General features: G+C 39.7%; 1 protein-coding gene across 1 annotated transcript; it reads left to right on the forward strand.

The window, feature by feature from the left end:
* Nucleotides 1-736: 736 nt before the first annotated feature.
* Nucleotides 737-19,579, forward strand: ccnd2a (cyclin D2, a). The gene is made up of 5 exons (XM_084094380.1): nt 737-1,151; nt 2,497-2,712; nt 6,404-6,563; nt 11,073-11,221; nt 15,639-19,579. Exons 1-5 carry the CDS (start codon nt 957-959, stop codon nt 15,813-15,815), a joined length of 897 nt encoding a protein of 298 aa, XP_083950506.1. The 5' UTR covers nt 737-956; the 3' UTR covers nt 15,816-19,579.
* Nucleotides 19,580-19,720: the final 141 nt, after the last annotated feature.

Below are 19,720 nucleotides of genomic sequence, written 5' to 3' on the forward strand. Positions count from 1 at the left end.
GCGTTATGGGCTGTTGAGATCCGTCACCTGCATGTTAGGTAGGTTATAGCAGAACACAATTTTGGAATGCTCACATCTCCATTTGAGGCTTGGCTTTTCGGTCCTAAATAGAGACTATAGCTAATGCTTTATATAATACACTGGAGGCAGCTCAAGAGAATAACTATCATTGCAGCTGCTATCTCTAACCAGAGAGCGTTGCTTCATGCTTTCGCTGCATTTCCTAGAAAGCTATCTCGTTGACCACAGGCGTTGCTACTTCATGTAAGATAGTTCTATTTCTACTTTGTGATGACGAGGTGACGTTTTGGTGTCCTTCAAGTCAAAAAGAAAAGTTTTTGACCATTAATTGGTTTAATTTGCGCAAATTTCTGCCTGACATCATTGATCAAGGATATGCATATCATTTGATAGCATACAAAAAATAAATAAATCAATGACGTTTTAGAACACTTCGAGATACCATTTAAAGTTGAGTATTTCCTTGGGTGCAGTGTGTTTATGTTAATGTTTATCCAACGTCATTAAAATAGTCGCGTAGCCTATGTATGAATGAGTGAGTTAACTAAGGATGAACGTCTTGTATGAATCGTAATACCAGCCAATATTGTCTTTCTGTCCATCTTGTGGAGACTATTGATTATATGATAACAAGAGCAAGAGGGGGGGAAAAGAAGAGGAAGACCGAGCATGCTGCCTCTGGCCAATAATAAGATCAGCTTGTGAAACTTGCGTCACAGACTTACATCTGTAGACCTCAAATGCTGCAGCGAGAGAGCAGAGTAGAGAAAGAGACTAGTGGGGAAAAGTTTGCAAAGGGATCAGGACTAACCTGGACAGCCTTGTAAACTGATTTTATGTGTCCGAAAAGTCCTTTCTGCACTTTTTGATCTTTCGCAACCATTATAATTTACTGTTGGTAGGCATATTCGCGATCGAAAAGGACTTTAACAATCATGGAACTGCTTTGTCTCGAAATGGACACCATTGTAAGAGCCCGTCCTGACCCGAATCTTCTATATGATGACAGGGTACTACAGAGCTTGTTGACCATCGAAGAGAGGTTTCTTCCCCAGTGTTCATATTTTAAATGCATTCAGAAAGACATTCAGCCCTTCATGCGCAGGATGGTGGCAACTTGGATGTTGGAGGTTTGTAACATATCCGATCATTTCCGTGCTTTCGCCGTATCTTCAAAACGTCTTGCAAAGTGTTTTCTCCTTTATTCTGTCATGTAGCCTAAGCATTGTGGAATGCAACTAAAGGAGCTACCTTAATATTTCCGAAAGGACAGATCCGATTTTGTCGGGTTATTTATTTTATTGCAGTCATAAGCGCTGATTTTGGACCAAGTTCACGATAAGATTTGCAGGGGGATGGAGGTTTATCGACATATGTCACTGATCATAAGCGCATATTTCTTAAAGTTTTTGGTTCCGTCAACACAGTGGACAGAATCGTGCTTAATGTTATTTATTTATTTTTAGGATAAATATTTCCATGCACACGTATGCACTTCAATGCTTGCCGCTGAGCTACATTTAACCATCGCCATGTTGGTTTTTCTTTCACAACAACTTTATCGCAACAAAATGACCATAACAACTCTTTACACGTGCATTACTTGATAAAGGAGCGTCTAAGGTTTATAATTATGGTTGAATATATTGGGGATTACTTTTCTATATTTTTGTACAATTTTTTGAAATATATGGTTGCGGAAGGGGCGAGGGCCGTGCTGCTTCTTAACCCATGCTGATAGAAGTCTATAGCCTTGGAATTAAGTTCGTTTTTTGTCGGAATCTTTCATATTTCTTATCTTTGAGTGTTGGAAACGTTAGATGAGGACCTTAGCTTTATTTTCATGTCTTAAATTTTCAGGTGAATCGAGCAGGAGAATTTATAAAATTTTTTGAAAAACATAGATGGTGACGCACTCATCTAAGACCGCAAGCTTCGTTTAAAAAATCTCGTTTTTATCATATAAAACATCGATTTAATAACTTGTCAATTGTCGGGAATGATGTAAAAGGGGTTGGTGAATATTTAGAGGTGTGAATAGTGGACGTAGACAATTTATTTATATTTTTAAATATTTTATGAAAACATGACGAATTAAAAAAAACAGATCCCGTACTGTGTAGCATGGGAGTTTTTTGGCTCGGGTGATTGTGATTTGAATTCATTTCTTACTGAATGAACCAAAGGAATGTGTGCCTATTGACAAAGATGTTTGAGTCTCCTTTTCATCCTATACATGTATAACCACGACAAGACAGGAATTGCACGTTTTTTTGGAATCAATCTCTAATGTTACCGTAACGATTTACAACCTCATATCTATGCCACTGATGGACAGTACGACATATTTCGTTTTTTCTTGATAATTATTTTACATATATATATAGACAATGTGAGTCATAAATTAGACTAATTTTGTTGCGCCACGTGCATCTTTTCCTCTGAACTGATTAAGTTATGCCCTGCCCTTTCCAGGTCTGCGAGGAACAGAAATGCGAGGAAGAAGTTTTTCCACTGGCTATGAACTACTTGGACCGATTTTTAGCGGTGGTACCAACAAGAAAATGTAACTTGCAGTTGCTCGGAGCAGTGTGCATGTTTCTTGCGTCTAAATTGAAAGAGACGCGTCCATTAACTGCAGAGAAGCTGTGCATCTATACTGATAACTCAATCAGACCGCAGGAACTGCTGGTAAGCACCAAATAAACTCTTTGCATACCAAAAACCTACTAACCTATCTGTAGGAACTACTAGATAATTGCTTACATACTTTCTCCACAATTTTCCCCAAATATGAATTGCATAGGCTACTGCTGTTATACACTAAATATTTTTAATGCATCCCACTTATTTAATTTAAATTTAAAAATGAATGGTGACCCACTGTAATATTTGATGGAATTAATTTTTATATTGTGTATGTTTAAAAATCAGCCACATAAGAATTAAAAGTAGTCTAAAGCAAAGACTAGGTTATGTTTGACAGAATATTCTGCGTCTGATGGATGTTCTCCACATTCAAATATCAACTAAAGGGTATTTGAGTCTGTTTCCATGCATCGCAGGACTATTACGCCATCTAGTGGCAAATATGCAACCCACAGCAACATCAAGGCTGATGTACTGTTGTGCTAGGTACAAGTTGTTTGAATATAGTCTTCATGATGATACATGGGGCAACTTTTTTGAACAGTGTTGCCGAGCGATGGTGCTTGGGAAATTTCCCATTGAGAATGGGCAACAAATTTCGATCTGAATACTTTAGATCGGTCATGGGCCCTGTGTCTCACCTGGTTGCCAGTTGACGGCAACATTGCCCAGCAACATTGCTCAAAAAGTTGCCCCATGTATCATCACAGTCTATTGACTAACTTTTCATCTTTGAAATATCGTCATTCAGCTTCTTCTCATTTCAATTTGCATAGGTTAACTATATGAGTAAATTATTGATTTAGAGGAAAACCTGTAGACATGAAAGCTAAATATGCTGTTAAATCACTCATTACTCAGTGTCAAGGGGGAAAAAACAGTAGGCTACAGTGTGGCATAAAAACATTTGACTATGTTACACCTGCACTTTGTGAGTTTTTCCTCAGCTCTTACTGATTCAGCATTGTATTTCTGATGGAAATGGGCAGTGTTTTAGTAGCTCAGGCCAAAGATAGAAAATTAATTTATTCATAAATTGTCAGCAAATTGCTGCTCTTCAGCCTGGCCTAGTGTTATTTTGTTGGTGTTGTGGAGCTTCTGCTGGTCTGCAAAGTCCAACAGATGCAGGAAACTGAATATCAGCTGTCACAGTCACGTTTACATTTTTGTCCTCGTTAGCTGGCAAGAAGTTCTTGTAAGTGAAACCACAGTGACAGCCTGAAGGTACGACTGGAGGGCACAAGAGGAGGAAGTGGGTTCCTGCATCAAGGCTGTGTTGCAAGAGTGTCACATTAAGTTTTGGGCTGGCATCAGTGCACTAGTGAGGTGACACTGGACTGTTGAGTTGATAGCCACAGAAGACAATATGTTGTCCTAAAGTTAAATATGGTGTTTGTGGTCATTTATGGCCTCATAAAGGTTCAATAGTGTGCTCAGAATATGACCAAAGATGGAGATGTACACAAATACAGTACTCAATCTGATACGTTTGCTAATACATAATTATGTAGTTTTGAGCCTTCTATAGTTGCCAAAACTGTCCCTGCACTTAATTAGTATAGTAACCAAAAAAATTAAAATTCTGTCATCATTTACTGACTCTCATTTCGTTCCAAACCTGTATGACTTTCTTTCTACTACAGAACACAAAATAAGATATTTTGAAGAATGTTTCAGCTGTTTTTGTCCAGTTGAAGTGAATGGGTTCCAAAACATTGATTTGACCCCATGTACATTCATTGTATGAAAATTACAGACAAATACCTTTTTATTGTGTTGATGACACAATTTTCATTTTGAGGTAAACTTTCCCTTTAAGAACAAAGCAACACACCAAAATGAACATGCATATTTTTGCTGCCCAAACTTTACAGATCCAAAGTGACAGAACGCAGAGGCTCATTTTCATATTAGCGTGTAATTGGTTTTCTTTTGGAGAACGCCTCTGCTCATAGTTTACATTCCATCATACCCCTCTTGGTGTACCAGGAGTCAATGGTTTTGAGTGACTGTGGCTCCAACATGTCATCATGGCTTCATGTTCACATCAGGCACCTCCCCTGAGGAGAGAACAGACAGGAACATGTTGCTCTTTGTACTTTTGGGTGAGTCACTTACCAGTGAAATCCAGCAAAGAGAGGAAGTGGAGAAATCATGCATCAGCGGATGGCTGCCATTGTATTCTTGCGCACTAAGAAAGCTGTTGCAGGGGTATAAGTTCAGCATAATCTTTTGTCTGTGCTTTATAGCAATTGTAAAGGCTATACTGTATGTCTCAGAATGTAATGACAATGATATTTGGCCATCTCATGAATAAAGTGTATGTGGTTCATTTGTGGAGAAAACCACCTCCATTTGAGCGAGTGCTCAGTCATAAGGACTGTCCCAGCAAATGCAAGTTTTCCCCAATTAGTCATTTGGCCCCCTGTTATTCACCCCAGTTCAAATAGGAAGGGGGAGTGGTTATTTGAAGGATGCTATCTTCTTGACTGAAACCAAATGACTGAGCATCTTACGTTTACATTCGTCACTGTGAGTTAGGTCAAAGCAAGTTCATGTTATGCATCAAGAGTGCCCCCAAAAGACGAAATAGTATCATCAGCAGTGTTGAACAGTCACATTCAAGGTCATAAATGAGCCTTGTTTTTTCCATTGAGGTTACAGCTAAATCTAATTACAAGCCTTTTAAATACAACTAGGCTACAAATTAATGTTTTTATGAGTGTGTTTGTGGTTGCAAATGGGCTAATGACAGGTCCAATATTTAACTATGTCTACTTCGGCCTCTTCTGACTGGAGAGATCACTATAAAACAAACTCAGAATAATGTTTATATGCTAAGGAGGAAAGTACCTGATGCTGGACAGTCTCTGTGAAGTGACTAGGCAATCTGAGTGACCCATTTTTCTACTCAAGTGTGCCTGCATTCAGCCTTTTAGCTTTCAGGATTTCCGCTTGTAGCTTTGCATAGCCAGGGCCAAACCATGTCCTGGAGGTCCCAGAGCTGTACTGAGGCTAGATTTTGTGTGATCTGGTTTAAATGTATAGCAACAACATTTTAATGTATAACAGCAGAGTTAATTTATAAACATATAGACCTTATGTAGCCACGCCCCTTTTCAGTACTGCGCTCGTTGTATTCTGTCTTCCGGTTTGTACTTCCACAGCATGAAGGTAAGATCTTACAGATTTATGAATGAACCGCTCATTTTTTAAATCTTCCTGGTCTACTGACATATGTTATGACATCCACTTAAAACATTACAATGCTCATGATAACTTTAGTCAACTCTACAATAAGTAAATCCACTTCACCAATGCCTTAGAAATATATAGAGCTACCGCAAAAACTGAAGTTCAAAGACAAAATTCTAAAGATGGCTGCGAGCACGTTTCTCTGGCACATAAGGTCTATAGTACAAACCTATTAAGTACCTCATCTCTAGTAAATCATTTTTTTACACCGTTTGTCTGAATGGTTGATATACAGTAGAATGTTACCCCAACATCCAGTGTCTTCACAAAATGATATTTAGATCTTGTCAACGTCTAGTGTATCAAAAGAAAACAAATATTGACAGGAAGCTACTGAGGATGCAGTTTGTCACTCCAGTTGAATGTGCAAAAACACTGATATCTTAATACCTCAAATACTGCAAATGGATTCAGATCACACAATTATTGAGGTTTGGATCCATAGTGATTTTGCTTCTTTCCTCAAACCTTTTTACAGGAATGGGAGCTGGTTGTCCTGGGCAAATTGAAGTGGAACCTGGCTGCTGTCACTCCCAATGACTTTATTGAACACATTATGAGGAAACTTCCACTGCCTGAGGATAAGCTGGACCTGATCCGTAAACATGTGCAGACTTTCATCGCCCTTTGTGCAACAGGTAGTGTATTCAATGTAGATGTTGGATGTTTAGAAATAAATAATGCCCGCAAAGCATATTTAACTCCTAATTTGTACAGTGCTCTATAGAACTCATCCCACTCATTTCAAATGAAATCTTCTCAACATGCATTTGTACATTAACTTAGTAGAGTGTCAACTTGTATGTGTCTTCCATTGGTGTTAAGTATGAGTGATAAAAGATCCACTGCCTAGTCAAGTTGGTGTTGATACCTTGCATCATCACTTCAATAAGTGATGTGTTGCAAGATCCATGTTCGTTCCTCGCAAAACTTGAAATTAAAGCCGACTTCTGTGGGTTTAGTATCTATGGCAACTTTATTCAGGTTCTTGTTGCAGGCAAATTATCAGATGCCATCTCATTACATTCATGAGAAACTATGTGGACTGAAATAGCGACGTGTAATGGAGAGAATTTCACTGGAAGCCTTATGTGTTTGCCTGGTATGTTTGGTGGGCATATCAGTGGCTAACCCTGAATGCAGTGACACTTCAAAAGGCAGTTGTATAGTTAAGGACATTCCTGTGTGCTGTTGAGCCATTGGTTATGCTTTTCCTGCTCTTAGAGATGGACCACCTTTAGGAGATCAAACATAGAGATGAGAGGAGGGTGAGAAAACGTGAGGAGTGTATTGTTCCAGCCGAGCCAAACAGTGAAGCATGTCATGTTTTCATATCTTATCCCCTCTTCTCACGCCTCCCAGATGCTCCAGGGCATGACGACTTTCCCATAATCAGGAGCCTTTGTGGGGCTGGTTCTCCCAGCCAAGCCTGTACTGAACATCACCATAGGCGGTAATGGGATCCAGTGCACCACCCTTGTTCCCTCAGGCTTCTCTCTTCCTCCTTGGGGTTGCTCAGCTCCCCATGAACCTCAGGAGTGACTCTGACTTTGGGAAAGTGGCATACGATGGGAGAGGGAATAGGAGGAGGATCTGGCTGGTCTTTTAAACATGGAGCTTTTGATTCTGCTGTTGGTTTTTGCAATAGATATAGATCTGTTGTGAAACTGCTCTGGCATAAACAGAATCCATAGAAACTGGTTTGAATTGGCAGGTTCAGCATTGATGATAGCTGGGATAATATGAATGGTTTAACAAAATAACTTGGTTTTTAGATGCCGAAAAATTGCAGATGCAGTGCAACATATCTCTTTTGCGAAATCTCTTGTTTTAAGCAATACACAAATTAGTTACTAGTTTAACAACAGAGATTCGAGGGGTGTCCAAAAGATTTTAATTGCCGGGCAGATGCCCTGACTGCTGCTTTTCTTTTCTCTGTACAGTTTGCTTTCTTTGCAGAGAATTCAGCGTCCCCCTCTTTTCTGAGACATGCATAAATCAAGGCCCCTGTATCTGAATGAGAAAGGAGAGAAGAGTGTGGAAAGACGACAGCTAATTTTTAATGGTGCTTTGCTTTTGATAAAACAGTTCCGTTTAGAGCACTCTGTGAGATTTGGTCAGGCAGAGTAGACCAGTTCAGTATTAATTAATAACATGGAGGGGCCTTTCAGAGATATGCAAATAGCTGGAAGGCTTGGCTAGAGACCGCAAGAAAGGAGACAAAAGGAACAACCCTCCATTTCATATGCAGAGGCATGTAAGGGTCAGTGCAGAAGGAGCACACGATAAAGCGTTTCTCCGGAGGGCAGTCTGTCGAAGGCCTACACAGGAACAAGCTCATTAAACGTGATTATACCCCATTTTACTGTTAAACACCCAGCACCCCCTTTACTTTTCCATCGTAGATTGTCTGTAGATGTATAATAACAGACTATCATATGCTATGATATTAGCAGCAAATATGTTTTGTAGGTAGAGATCATCTTGACACTCTTCAGATGGTTACTTATCAGAGAAATCCCTTTGGAAAAATAAATAACTAGTGACTGGTGGAGAGTTCAGTAGGGCTGAAAATGAATTCTACGATTAATTAATTCTATTTAACATCATATTCATGTCATTTCTCATTCAAGAGGCTCTGTTTCCTCCCACACCGGCCTGACTGCTGTTGCTAAAGACTCGGCACTGGAGCAAGACTGAAACAAGTTGTTACAGGATTTTAACAGTCAAAGAGTGTTCCTGTTTTTAATTAATCTGTTTTACTATGGTTTGACAGGGCAGACCGACACGCCACTTTTGATTATGAATTTACTTTGTTGAAGATTTGTGACAGATAAAAAAAAAAAAAAAGACAATAGACAGATAATGTAATACATTTCTTTGAAGTAATGTTATACACAAATGTCCCAGACATGACCTGCATATATTTAATTACTTTAAGCCTCATAATGAGACACAACATAGTTAAATTCTGTTTTGTAGGTTTAAAAACTGCTACAAAAAAGTGCCAATGAGTTAACGTTTATTTGAATATTTGTTACTGTACATGTCTACTCTATTAGTAACTCTGTCTTTAAGTTCTTCACTTACATGCTTTATTATTTATCTAAGCGTTACACTGTGATGCCCAATTCATATTTACGTTTGATCTTTATCAGGCAGGTCGAACATGACTGCTTAAAACGAGACTTTCTGTAAAGGCAAACCTGTGCATCTGCATGAAAGCCTGGCACTTGATTTATTGCCCCTCAAATCATCGGTCTCTCTGGCCGTTCCTCAACTTTCCGGACGTTTAATTAATTTACAAGTTAAATGCGTACACAGCACATTGCACCCACCAAGGAGCTTGCTGTGTTGGAACAGTTCTGGGGATGCAGTGTGGCGAGGGCAGGAGAATGGTCCATTGAAGGGGGTGAGAGGCTGGTATACCAGGCCAGCCAGCCGCCGCTTACTAGGAGCCTTCCATCACAGGCGTCACCACTCAGCTACATACACTGTTTATACTCAGCATGAATATCAATGAAGGCGTGCAGAATACATCCATTCTTCCCTTACCACTCTCACAAACCAGAGCGTCCAGCTCTGCCACTAGCACGCGCATACTCTTGTTCCCCCGACAAACTTGTCTTGTCTAGAGTGTGAAAAATCAGATTGCAACCCACTCAGCACACGCAAGCTGTGTGTGGGCATCTTTTTTCCATTGTTTTTTCTCCCTGCCCCAAAAGACCTAAGAGTTGCAATGCGGTTTTTGTCTTCTTCTGCTTGACCAGAACTTGTCTTTTAATACATTTTTGTCTGGCCCGGCAAAAACTACAAAGGGAAGAGTGTATAATAAGTTCATTTATTTGTCAACACTGAGCCGCAAAATGAGAAAATGGCTGGCTTTGAATGTTAAAAAGGCAATGAAGGCATGCTCGTCAGTTATCAAAGGGCCCAGGGCTTTGATTTTTTTCCTAAAAAGAAAGGGGAAGAAAAATCACCCTCAGAGCCATCACACACAGTTTGCTTTGCAATTGAATATGGCAATATGGTAATGCAAAGACTGCCAGGGAGTGTGGGACCGTGAGCCCAGAGGTGGCCCTGCATCAGAGGAATGGCATGGGGGGAATGAGGTGGGTAGGAGGGTCTTTTCTTCTGCCAAAACCTTACGAAGGTCTGGACACTGATTAAAGAATGATGCTTAGTGCCCCCCTCAGCCGTCCCTGCTGTCTAAAACCCAACAACACCCTCCCCCAACACCCATCTTTTGTGCGGCTGTCAGGTTGAATTGGAATCCACAGAGAGGACTTGATGTTGCATCTCTCAGTTGGATGAGATGAGGTGATGATTTCGGACAATGAGGCCACACTCTCTTGCTCACTAGACCCACGTCCACCAGTGGCCACACTCAATATGCCAAAAGATAGCAGCAACGCTGACACAAATCTCGAGCTGTTGTAACAACAATGACATGTATGCTATTCAACTTTAGGGGTATGTGTCTGAAGTAAAAAAGTGTTGAAAAACAGTCTGAAAATAGGGAGAGGGGGAGCCGTAGAAAAAGAAGAAAGATGGAAATCAATGAGGCAGGGGGCAGACAGCCTAAGTTGTTTGGTTCTTTCTTTTCCTCTTTCTTTCTCCCCCTTCTTGCAGTCAGTCGTCTTTTGGGGTTTCAGGCCCGTTCACAAGCTGTCTTATTTGCATTATGAATGACAGTGAGAAAGCTAACAAGGTTATTGGTCTTTGAGATGTACGCCTGTGACCACACGTGGAAAAAGGACCTACAGCAGTGAGCATTGGCAGGGGGACTGTGGCTCTTTATTCCATCCTTTCCAAAGGCTATAGGGCTTTTTTTTTCAGGGAGCACACGATTTACTTAGGAGCTGGAAGAAAAGGGGCCGATCTGCAAAGGGTGACTGGAGGAGAGGGATGGGGGTGGGGTGCTTTTCAGATTCTTTTCAAGCCAAGTGAACCCTCATTATCCTGGGCTGCAGTCATTAGCAAAGGACTGTGCACAGACCTAATGGAAAGGGTCTTCATTTATCTGTATTTATGATCTTGGTTATTTTTGTATCAATTTAATAATATCTGATATTACTATTCAAAATACTGTACATTTTTATGAACTCAAAGTTTGACCGATCTTGCCTGGTCTGCTCTTTCCTCAGATTTCAACTTTGCCATGTCCCCTCCATCCATGATTGCAACGGGCAGCGTGGCAGCGGCTATCTGTGGCCTGCAGCTCAACAGCACTAACCGCTCACTGTGGGGAGACAACCTTACAGAGTTGCTCGCCAAGATCACAAACACAGAAGTTGTGAGTATTGTTGCTTTGACAATATATTTTACTAATGCATCTTTTAATGAGTCATGATACATGGCACTTCCATGCGGGCCAGTGTGCTACACAGATTACCTCACAGTTTGTTTATATTCTAAAGTGGAGTGATCATATAGGGATGCTTTCTAATTTAAAACAGCGACCATGATGATAAGAAGATTCCTTGTTTTTTACCAATAGCAACAGTGACCATGATAAGAAGATTCCTTGTTTTTTACCAATAGCAACGCTATTGGTAATCTGTGGGATAAGTGTTGCTGTGCCTGTAGGACTGTAAGAGGAGGCTGTGCATTTCCCCTATTTACTCAATGGGCTTGGGTCCAGCTCCAATTCAATTTCACATTCAGCCACTGAATTACTGGAAATGAAATGGGATTGACCCTGACTGAGAGACTGTAAGGAGAGAATCCGCAGGGCTAGGGGAATGTGTCAGGGATACTATGGCTTTATGCAAATGACTTGCATACAAATTCACACATACTGTCGCACGAGGGACCACCTCCTGGTCATTTAGTTTCTTTTAGGTCCTTTATTATCTCTTTAGGGGGGAAAGTAAAAGCCAAAGAGAATAGAAAATTAGGATTAAGAGAATAACCCAGGAAACACATTGAATTACTGTCCTGACCTGAAGAGGTCAACTCCCCAAGATACCCTAGAGTGCACTGCTGCTGGTAGAATGACTGCTGCCCCGGCATGTGGTGTGTGAAGTCGTGCACCATAGCAGAGGAAAAACAAATAGTCCTCCACAGCAGTAAAGGTGCTCAGTGTCTGAGGAGTGTGAGGTCCAGGGCAGAAGGAATGAACTGACTGCTCCATGAACAACTCGTCACATTGCTGGATGCCAACAAGCCATACCTTTGAAAACATGCAGGTAGGGTGTATGCACGCTACCGTGCTCGCACTGAGCTATAAAGCCTAAAGAAAAATTAAAGGTATAGGTCACCCAACATGAACATTCTTTCATCATTTACTGACCCTCAAACTTGTATGATTTTTTTTCTGCTGTGGAACATAAAAAAAGATATTTTGAGAAACACCTCAGTGTTTTTATCTATCCAATGGAAGTAAATGGTAAATTATTTGCCAAAAAAATGCAAATGCAAAAAAATTAGTAAATAATTTGGTTACCAACATTCTTCAAAATATCTTCTTTTGTGTTCCTCAGAAGAAAGACATATAGGCTTGGAATGACATGAAGGTGAGCAAATGATGACAAAATTAAAATGTTTGGGTGAACTGTCCCTTAAGGATGCAAATAGACTTTTTTATATGCTACTGCAACAGTATCTTTATTGTGACATTATGGAATCATGTGTAGGGGTTATTGCTAGCAGTGTTACAGGTATGTCTGCTATATCTTAAAGTGCTTTCATACTAGCACTTTTGGTTTCGCACCCACAAACTGAACCTGAGTCCACTTTAGTGGGGTATGGTTCATGTGAACTCCCGTACGGTATGTTGCTGATATGAATGTAATCGTAGTAAATCATGGAAGTGAAAGGCTATTAATGACATATCATTCGGTAAAACTGTCTGTTTGTATATGTTCTAACACACTTTCCTGACAAGCGGGACTGCCGCACTGCAAACATAGACTCCCCCGTTCTTTAGAAACAAAATCAAACTATAAAAGTGAGACGGGCAACGCAATGCATTTTGCTGCCTTCTCTTGCATTGCCGTTACCTAGAAACAAGGGGTAAACAGCCGCAGCTTCAGATAAGACAAACATACCGCAGTTCAAAAGGCAAAAAAATACAATGTGTACACAATTTAGCGGTAGCAGGTGGGGGGGTGGGGGGTCGAACTTGGGTTCGGACCAAGCAATTGAACCATGTGTGAATGCACCCTTATGTTTAATTGAGCACTGAATTTGTTTGGGACGAATAACTCATTTTACCAATTAGAATTGTTTTTGCATTATTGTTTTGAGAAAATCTTAGAGGTCCTATCTAGATATCTATAGCAGAAGTAAAGTAGAAAAACTTAGTCTTCAATAAACAAGGTTTTTGTGTACTAAACCTTTCCTTAGTGTATGAGGACCTTCCATATTGAGGCAGAGGTTGGGAGGTGAGCGGTCAGACAGAGTATGAAGGAAAGTCAACCTAATGCCAAACGATGCTGCCAGCCTGGAACCAGGAACCCTGCTGACATTTGTGGTGTCCAGTGCCTGTAGTTTCCAGTAGACATATGATAGGGGCAGCCAGCCTCTTCCAGTCGTCCTTGGAATGTGTGTGTAGCTGAAGACACACCTGGTGAAGCATACTCTGTGCAGCAGTAAGGTACACACATGCATGCCAAACCAAGAGGGCTGATAAATTGGCTTGAAGTTTCCACAAACACCCTAAGGTCTCTCTAAGAAAGAAGCAAATACACTAAATATTTGTCTGATACTGGGTGTTACTAGTAGTTTGTTACTGTAGCTACAGTAAATACAGTAAATTATGCTCTTTGGGATGTTGTAGTAGGCATCCAGGGTCTCAGAGTTATCAGTTCTTTTAAATGAGGCCTTGACTGATTTGTTTATGTTGAGGCATTAATTTGTGTCCTTGTGCTCCTCTAGAATACTTATAATATAGCGTTATACAAGCTAAAGATCTGCAGTTATAAAAACTAATCAGGAAGAGAAAGTGCACAGTAAAAACTCTTTTGAGATACCGCAGTTTCTAAAAGTAGGTGAAATGTTAGAAACTTTGGGTCTGGTATGCTGAGAATGCTCCTTTGCCTAAAGTCATAATGTCATAAGGACGTTGTTATTTGCAACTGAAATGTTATTTGGAGCTGAAGAGTTGCAAATTATTTAGAGAAGAACTTCAAGGCTTTTTTGGTACATAAGATCATGTGTTAGGCCCCCTGGCCTCTTGCATTAGGCCTCTGGGACATCTTAATCCCTTTCATTTCTCAATGCTGTGATGGCCTTGCTCTGAACCCGGCAATCCTTGCTTTCACTTCCCATTAAAAAACAGACACCATTTTTTTTTTTTTTTGGCTACTTAAGTCTTCCCTTTATGCTTCTAGGCTTTTTCTGTCTAAGATGGCACACACTGAGTGGCATCACAATAACTGCTGTTTCTTCAGTAGACCATCTTTCTTGAGGTTTCGACCGATTTTTATTAATTTGTTTGACTTTGACAAACGTAGCCATGCTCTGGTGGGATAGAGGGTGTTCTTGATCAGGGCAAGGTTGGATTAAGCAGGGACCACCCACTCCATCCTACAGCTCACCAAGTGCCACCCTCCTCTGGATCTAATCATTGAGAAGCTCTTCTAGAGCAAGTCCTGGTTTTATCAGTAGTCGCACATTGAAGCTATTAGAGTTGCCTGAATTAAGCCTTTGGGGCTTGGCATGAATTTGGTTGTGCAGCTATAAAGACCAGCACACAGGGAAAGGTCTTTTAAGAAGTCGGGCCTGGCATTCTTGTGGTAAGACACAGGCAGTTCCTTTACATGTTTTATGCTTTAGTTAATTTACTAGAAGGAATTTATTTTTCATGACTAATAATGGCTCATCGTGGTGGGAAACGAGAGATCTCTCTGGAAGGATGGTGGCATTGTCATCCACGATGAAAGAAAACAACCTAGAGACACTAAGCTATTCCTCAGCAATAATAAAAAAAATAAAGATAAACGATAGACTGCTTCTACAGTCAAGAAACACTCGCCTGGCCCAGGAGCCATGCATAACATAATTTCAGACTTTGGCCCATCAGCTTTTAATTAGCAGTAAATGTCAAAGGAATGCAGCCTCTCCACAAGCAACACATTCTCCACAGGCCCTTCCCATGGGCCATTCACAGCAAACTTCCCACAGATGCCTGTTGTGTCTCAGACATACCCACTAAATAGGAGGGAGAGCTTTGATCACCGTATCCATTTAGTTGCACTAGAGGGCATCATTGCTCATTTTGGTGACAGTGTGTGAAAGCCATTTTAAATATGTCATATGCTCTTTGGAGCCACCCACAGGGTTGCATTAAGCATTTCTCATATTTTATCTGAAAAAAAGAAAAAAGAAGTTTGTTCTTAGTTATACAGAGCAGGAAGAAGACTCTGGTGGACTCAAGTGAGATTCCCTTAGGTCATTACATGCTGTTGTGAAAATGAAAGGGTATTAAAAAAAAAACAAGTGAAACACTACCTTGTTTTATCCATGGGATATAGATGTAATTAACATAGGAGACTGTGGTAGAGCTTTTTTTCTCTGCTTGCAGGGCAACTTCTATTGTTTTAGATGCAATTTTGGTTAAATCTTGTTGTTTGACCTAAACCATTAACCGAGTGTGAATTTGCATTTGCTTTAACAGTACTACTAATGAAGAGATTCTGGATAAGTACAGACATTGCAGCGATGTAAGTGACCTGTTTTTCTAACGTTATGTGTCTGATGCATTGCAGGATGTGTTAAAGGAATGCCAGGAGCAGATTGAGAGAGTGTTGATGAATAACCTAAGGGAGGGTCGCCGGCAGCAGCAGAAACAGCAGCAGCAGGAACAGGGTGGCCCGCGCAGCAAAGCACTTGATGACCAGGACCAGTCCAGCACCCCAACCGATGTACGAGACATCAACTTGTGAGCTTGCTGCGGGAATGCTGTGATCAGTCTTCAAGAAAAGAAAAAAACAACAAAAAACAAAAATGACAAAAAAACAAACAACCCCAACAAAAAGTGCTTGCTAGTCTTTGTAGAGTTTTATCTTCATTTTCCAATAAAAAAAAAAATACTCCCGTAAATGACAAAAAAAAATAAAAATAAAAATCTAAGCTATTTTAGATACAAAAAATAGATATTTTTAAAATGATTTGATAATGATGCAAAAAGCTCTACGGTGCCTCAGACTCTTAGAAGGGAAGCGTGTAGTATTTTGCAAACTCTTTTGATTGTGTAAACATAATAATATGATATTTAATGCAAAAGTGATAGCGTAAAGGGCTTTTCAAAATAGAGAGTCTACTGTATCAGACTGGCTTGAAAGGGTACAAAAAGTGGGGCTATGTTTTTTTTTTTTTTCCTGTTTTGTTGTGATTTTTTTTTTTTTTTTTTTTTTTGGTTCATTTTGGAATGCCTGAACTTGAACACACATTGAGGTGCCATGAGTCTGAATGAACGCACCCATTCACTTGGCTGTGTACTAAGAGTGCATTAGGACCAGAAAAGGGGGATTAAAAAGGAGCGGTGAGACACAAGTCTTATGCTAAGAACGCAGGGCTCTTTTGCTAGGGCAACAGGGGCTTATATAACGACAATAGACTATTAATATAATTTTAATATGATTATTATTATTATTATTCCTGTTAAACAAGCAAGTTATTGTCTCTTGATGCTAAAGTTACAGACACTTCAAATAAGCTTTTGTCAAGCTGCTTGTGTGCATGCATTTACGTGTGGTGTATGTTGGCTCATGTGCAAGCGTGTACAAGTTACCCTATATCAGGCACTCTTGTGTGAGTCATGTGGGCTTTGTTTAATCATCTATCTGCAAGTGTTTGGTCATAGAGACAGATTCAGTTGTAGGCACATGGTCTGGACAGGGATAGCAAATGATTCCACGATGCTTCGAGGGCCTCCTGTATCAGTGCCTTATATTAAATGCTTTTATTTACTGGCCTGGAAACTGCTTGAGGGCTGAGCCCAACCCAGTGCACAGAACAAGAGGAGGCAAGAAAAGGGAGCGGACAGAGACGGCTACGTTCCCTCATTTCTTCTAAAGGCAAGAAGAGTTGTTTTTAAAATTTGTGGGTAAGGTCCTTTGGGGCAACCTCCCACTAAATATTACAGTTGTATTGTATACAGTTTATTATGTTATTACGTATTTTGTTGCGAGTGTGTTGAAGGAGCCTTTGGCTGATTTGTGTTTGGTCCAACCAGGGACCGAGAGATGAGTCATGGAGTTGTTTGCAAACAAGTGCGTGCAAATTTGATTAGCAGTAAAGGAATGTGTAGGCAAGAATGATTGAGGATGATGATGATGTTGATGAAGCTTGGTTAGTTTGAGGTGTGAAGCATGCTGCTGAGATGAGGATGATGATATGAAGTTAGGAGAAGCAGGAAAGGAGGCCAAAGGAGAAACAACAGCTATTATGGTTTCCATAAATCACCTAATATTTAAGATCTTTAATCTATTTTTCAGTTTATTTGTTTGTCCTTTAGGTTTTTTTTTTTGTTTGTTTTGTTTTTTTGTCTCGTGTTTGAATTACAGACCAGTATCTAAACCAGTTTCATTGATACTGCCAGCTCATAACTGGGGAAGGTTACTCCATCGGTGTCAGTTTAGAGAGCGTATTTGCCATGGATAACAAATGGTTATGATTAAGGGGTCTTTTTTTCTTTCTTTTTTTTTTTTTTTTTTTTGGGGCTGGTTTCCCATGTTTTGATCATGGCATGTTCGGTTCATTATAGCGTTAAAGCATTGGAAACCAATGTATGACAACAGCAACAAAATAATAAGGCAAATTAATTTAACAAAATAAAAAAAGACCAAAAACCAGACAACAAAAAGACAGATCAAAATGGAAGAAAATAAATTGTTTGTGGGTTTGCACACTCCAAGGGCAGTTTTCTTGAAATTTGAAAAGATTAACTTGTGCAACTGCACCATTGCAGAAATGTTTTTTATATAGTGCCTTGAGTTTGATGTAGACTTTCACCCTGTTTTGCAGAGCTTAAGCATAAGATCCACTACCAAGCCATCCAAAATATGCTGCTTCCAAAGGTTGAACTGGCATGGGATTGGAAAACTTCCAAAAGTCATTATACAGTGTCCAAAAATAGGGTGCATCATCAGCACAAAACGGCTTTCAATGCTGAATTTTCATAGCTTACCTTGAAAAGGGGCAGTCGAGCTTAGGTTTGTGTCCGTCTACATATGTGTGTGTGTTTGTGTGCATGTCTTTCTGTGTGTAAAGGAGATGTCTGCGATGCATGAGCTCGTACGTTTCCTTTGCCGAGAAACAGTTCTTAGTGATGCTTGAGTTTCACAAGTCACGTTTCCTCCATCCTCACACCAAAACCCCTGTCAATCTCATTGTATTAAATTAGTCTGTCTTAATATTTTCCCAGCTCTGCTCTGAAAATGAATTACAGTACTGTTAACAGATTGTATGGGTGGCTACGTCGCTTGACTTTGAATATGGACTGAAGTTACGTTCATTAAGGGGTATAATACTGTATTCCAAAGTGATGAGATGGAAAGGGTGTGAAGACATCAATCAAGTGTCAATATTGTTATTGAGTTATTATTGTTTTTTCCGCTGCTAAAAAGCTATGATTTTTTTGTTTGTTTGTTTCATCTTATACACAAAAATAACATTACATAGTTGTGATGTCACATCAGTGTGCTGCTATTTTATAAACAATTGTATTATAATTATTTTACTGCTTACAGAATACTTTGAGAATACAGAAGTAGAGGGTAAAAGAAGAACATGAAATGAGTATTCGACTGGAAATGCTCTTTGTACAGTGTGCTCTTATAAAGGCATGTGTCTTTACCTTTTAGTCTTTTCCTCCTCTTCTTTCTCTGTCACATTCTGTAAGTATGGTATCTCTATACCTCAGGTTTACTGGACATAAATACTTTTTCCATTACCTCACACAACTCACAACAGTTTTTTTCGGGAACCTGGAAAGGACAGCACATAGAAGAGGTTATGATATGTTTGATGTAGTAATACAGTTGAATTTCAATGTAGATGAATAGAACGCTTACAAGGCTCCCACCTGGACGTCAGAAATAGTGGATGGAGGAGGTGACAAACGACTGCCAATGTCTTGTGTACCCTGCCCATTTCAGTGAATATAAACCTGTAAATATAAAATAAGCAGCAACAAGTAAAGGCCTCCTCCCTCCACTATAACCATATCATGTACCTCAGTTATGTCTGTTGCACAACCTCTGTTCAATAAATATCTGCTTTAAAGAGTGTGGTGCTATGTTGGTCCTATGTTATTCTTAACCTTTTATTGGCTATGTTAATGGTGAAAATAACAATGGGAATCTATCCAGCATGTTATAACCTGGTAGAGAATGACTGTAAAGGTTGAGTGTGGATAATCAGACAGACTGGGTGAAAATTTGACATTTGAACAGGTTGAATTTTTATATTCAACCATGTTTCCTTACATAATTATCCGCTAAATAATTGTAACTTAAATACGTTGGAAATTGTTACAGCTGATTTATAAGAGATGAATTATAGGGTAAAGTCATTAGGGCTTGGCAACTCTGTGGATATTCTTCGGATTTCTGTTGAACTCAAATAATTTGTCATTGAGAGCATGAATGAAGTTAAAGGAGAGGACATGCTGTATGCTAAGGTCAATAAACTTACCATGAAAGAAGTATTCCGCCTCCTCTTCTTATTTCAGTAACGTTACTGTACTGTGGTGAAAATGTTTATAAACGTTTATATTTTACAACTGAGGAACAGCTGGTGAGTGCTTAAAAAAATCATAATTAAAATAAAATACCTATGTCGAGTC

This window comes from Abramis brama (genome assembly GCF_963993115.1).
Source record: "Abramis brama genome assembly, chromosome: 20".
Taxonomy (NCBI): Eukaryota; Metazoa; Chordata; class Actinopteri; order Cypriniformes; family Leuciscidae; genus Abramis; species Abramis brama.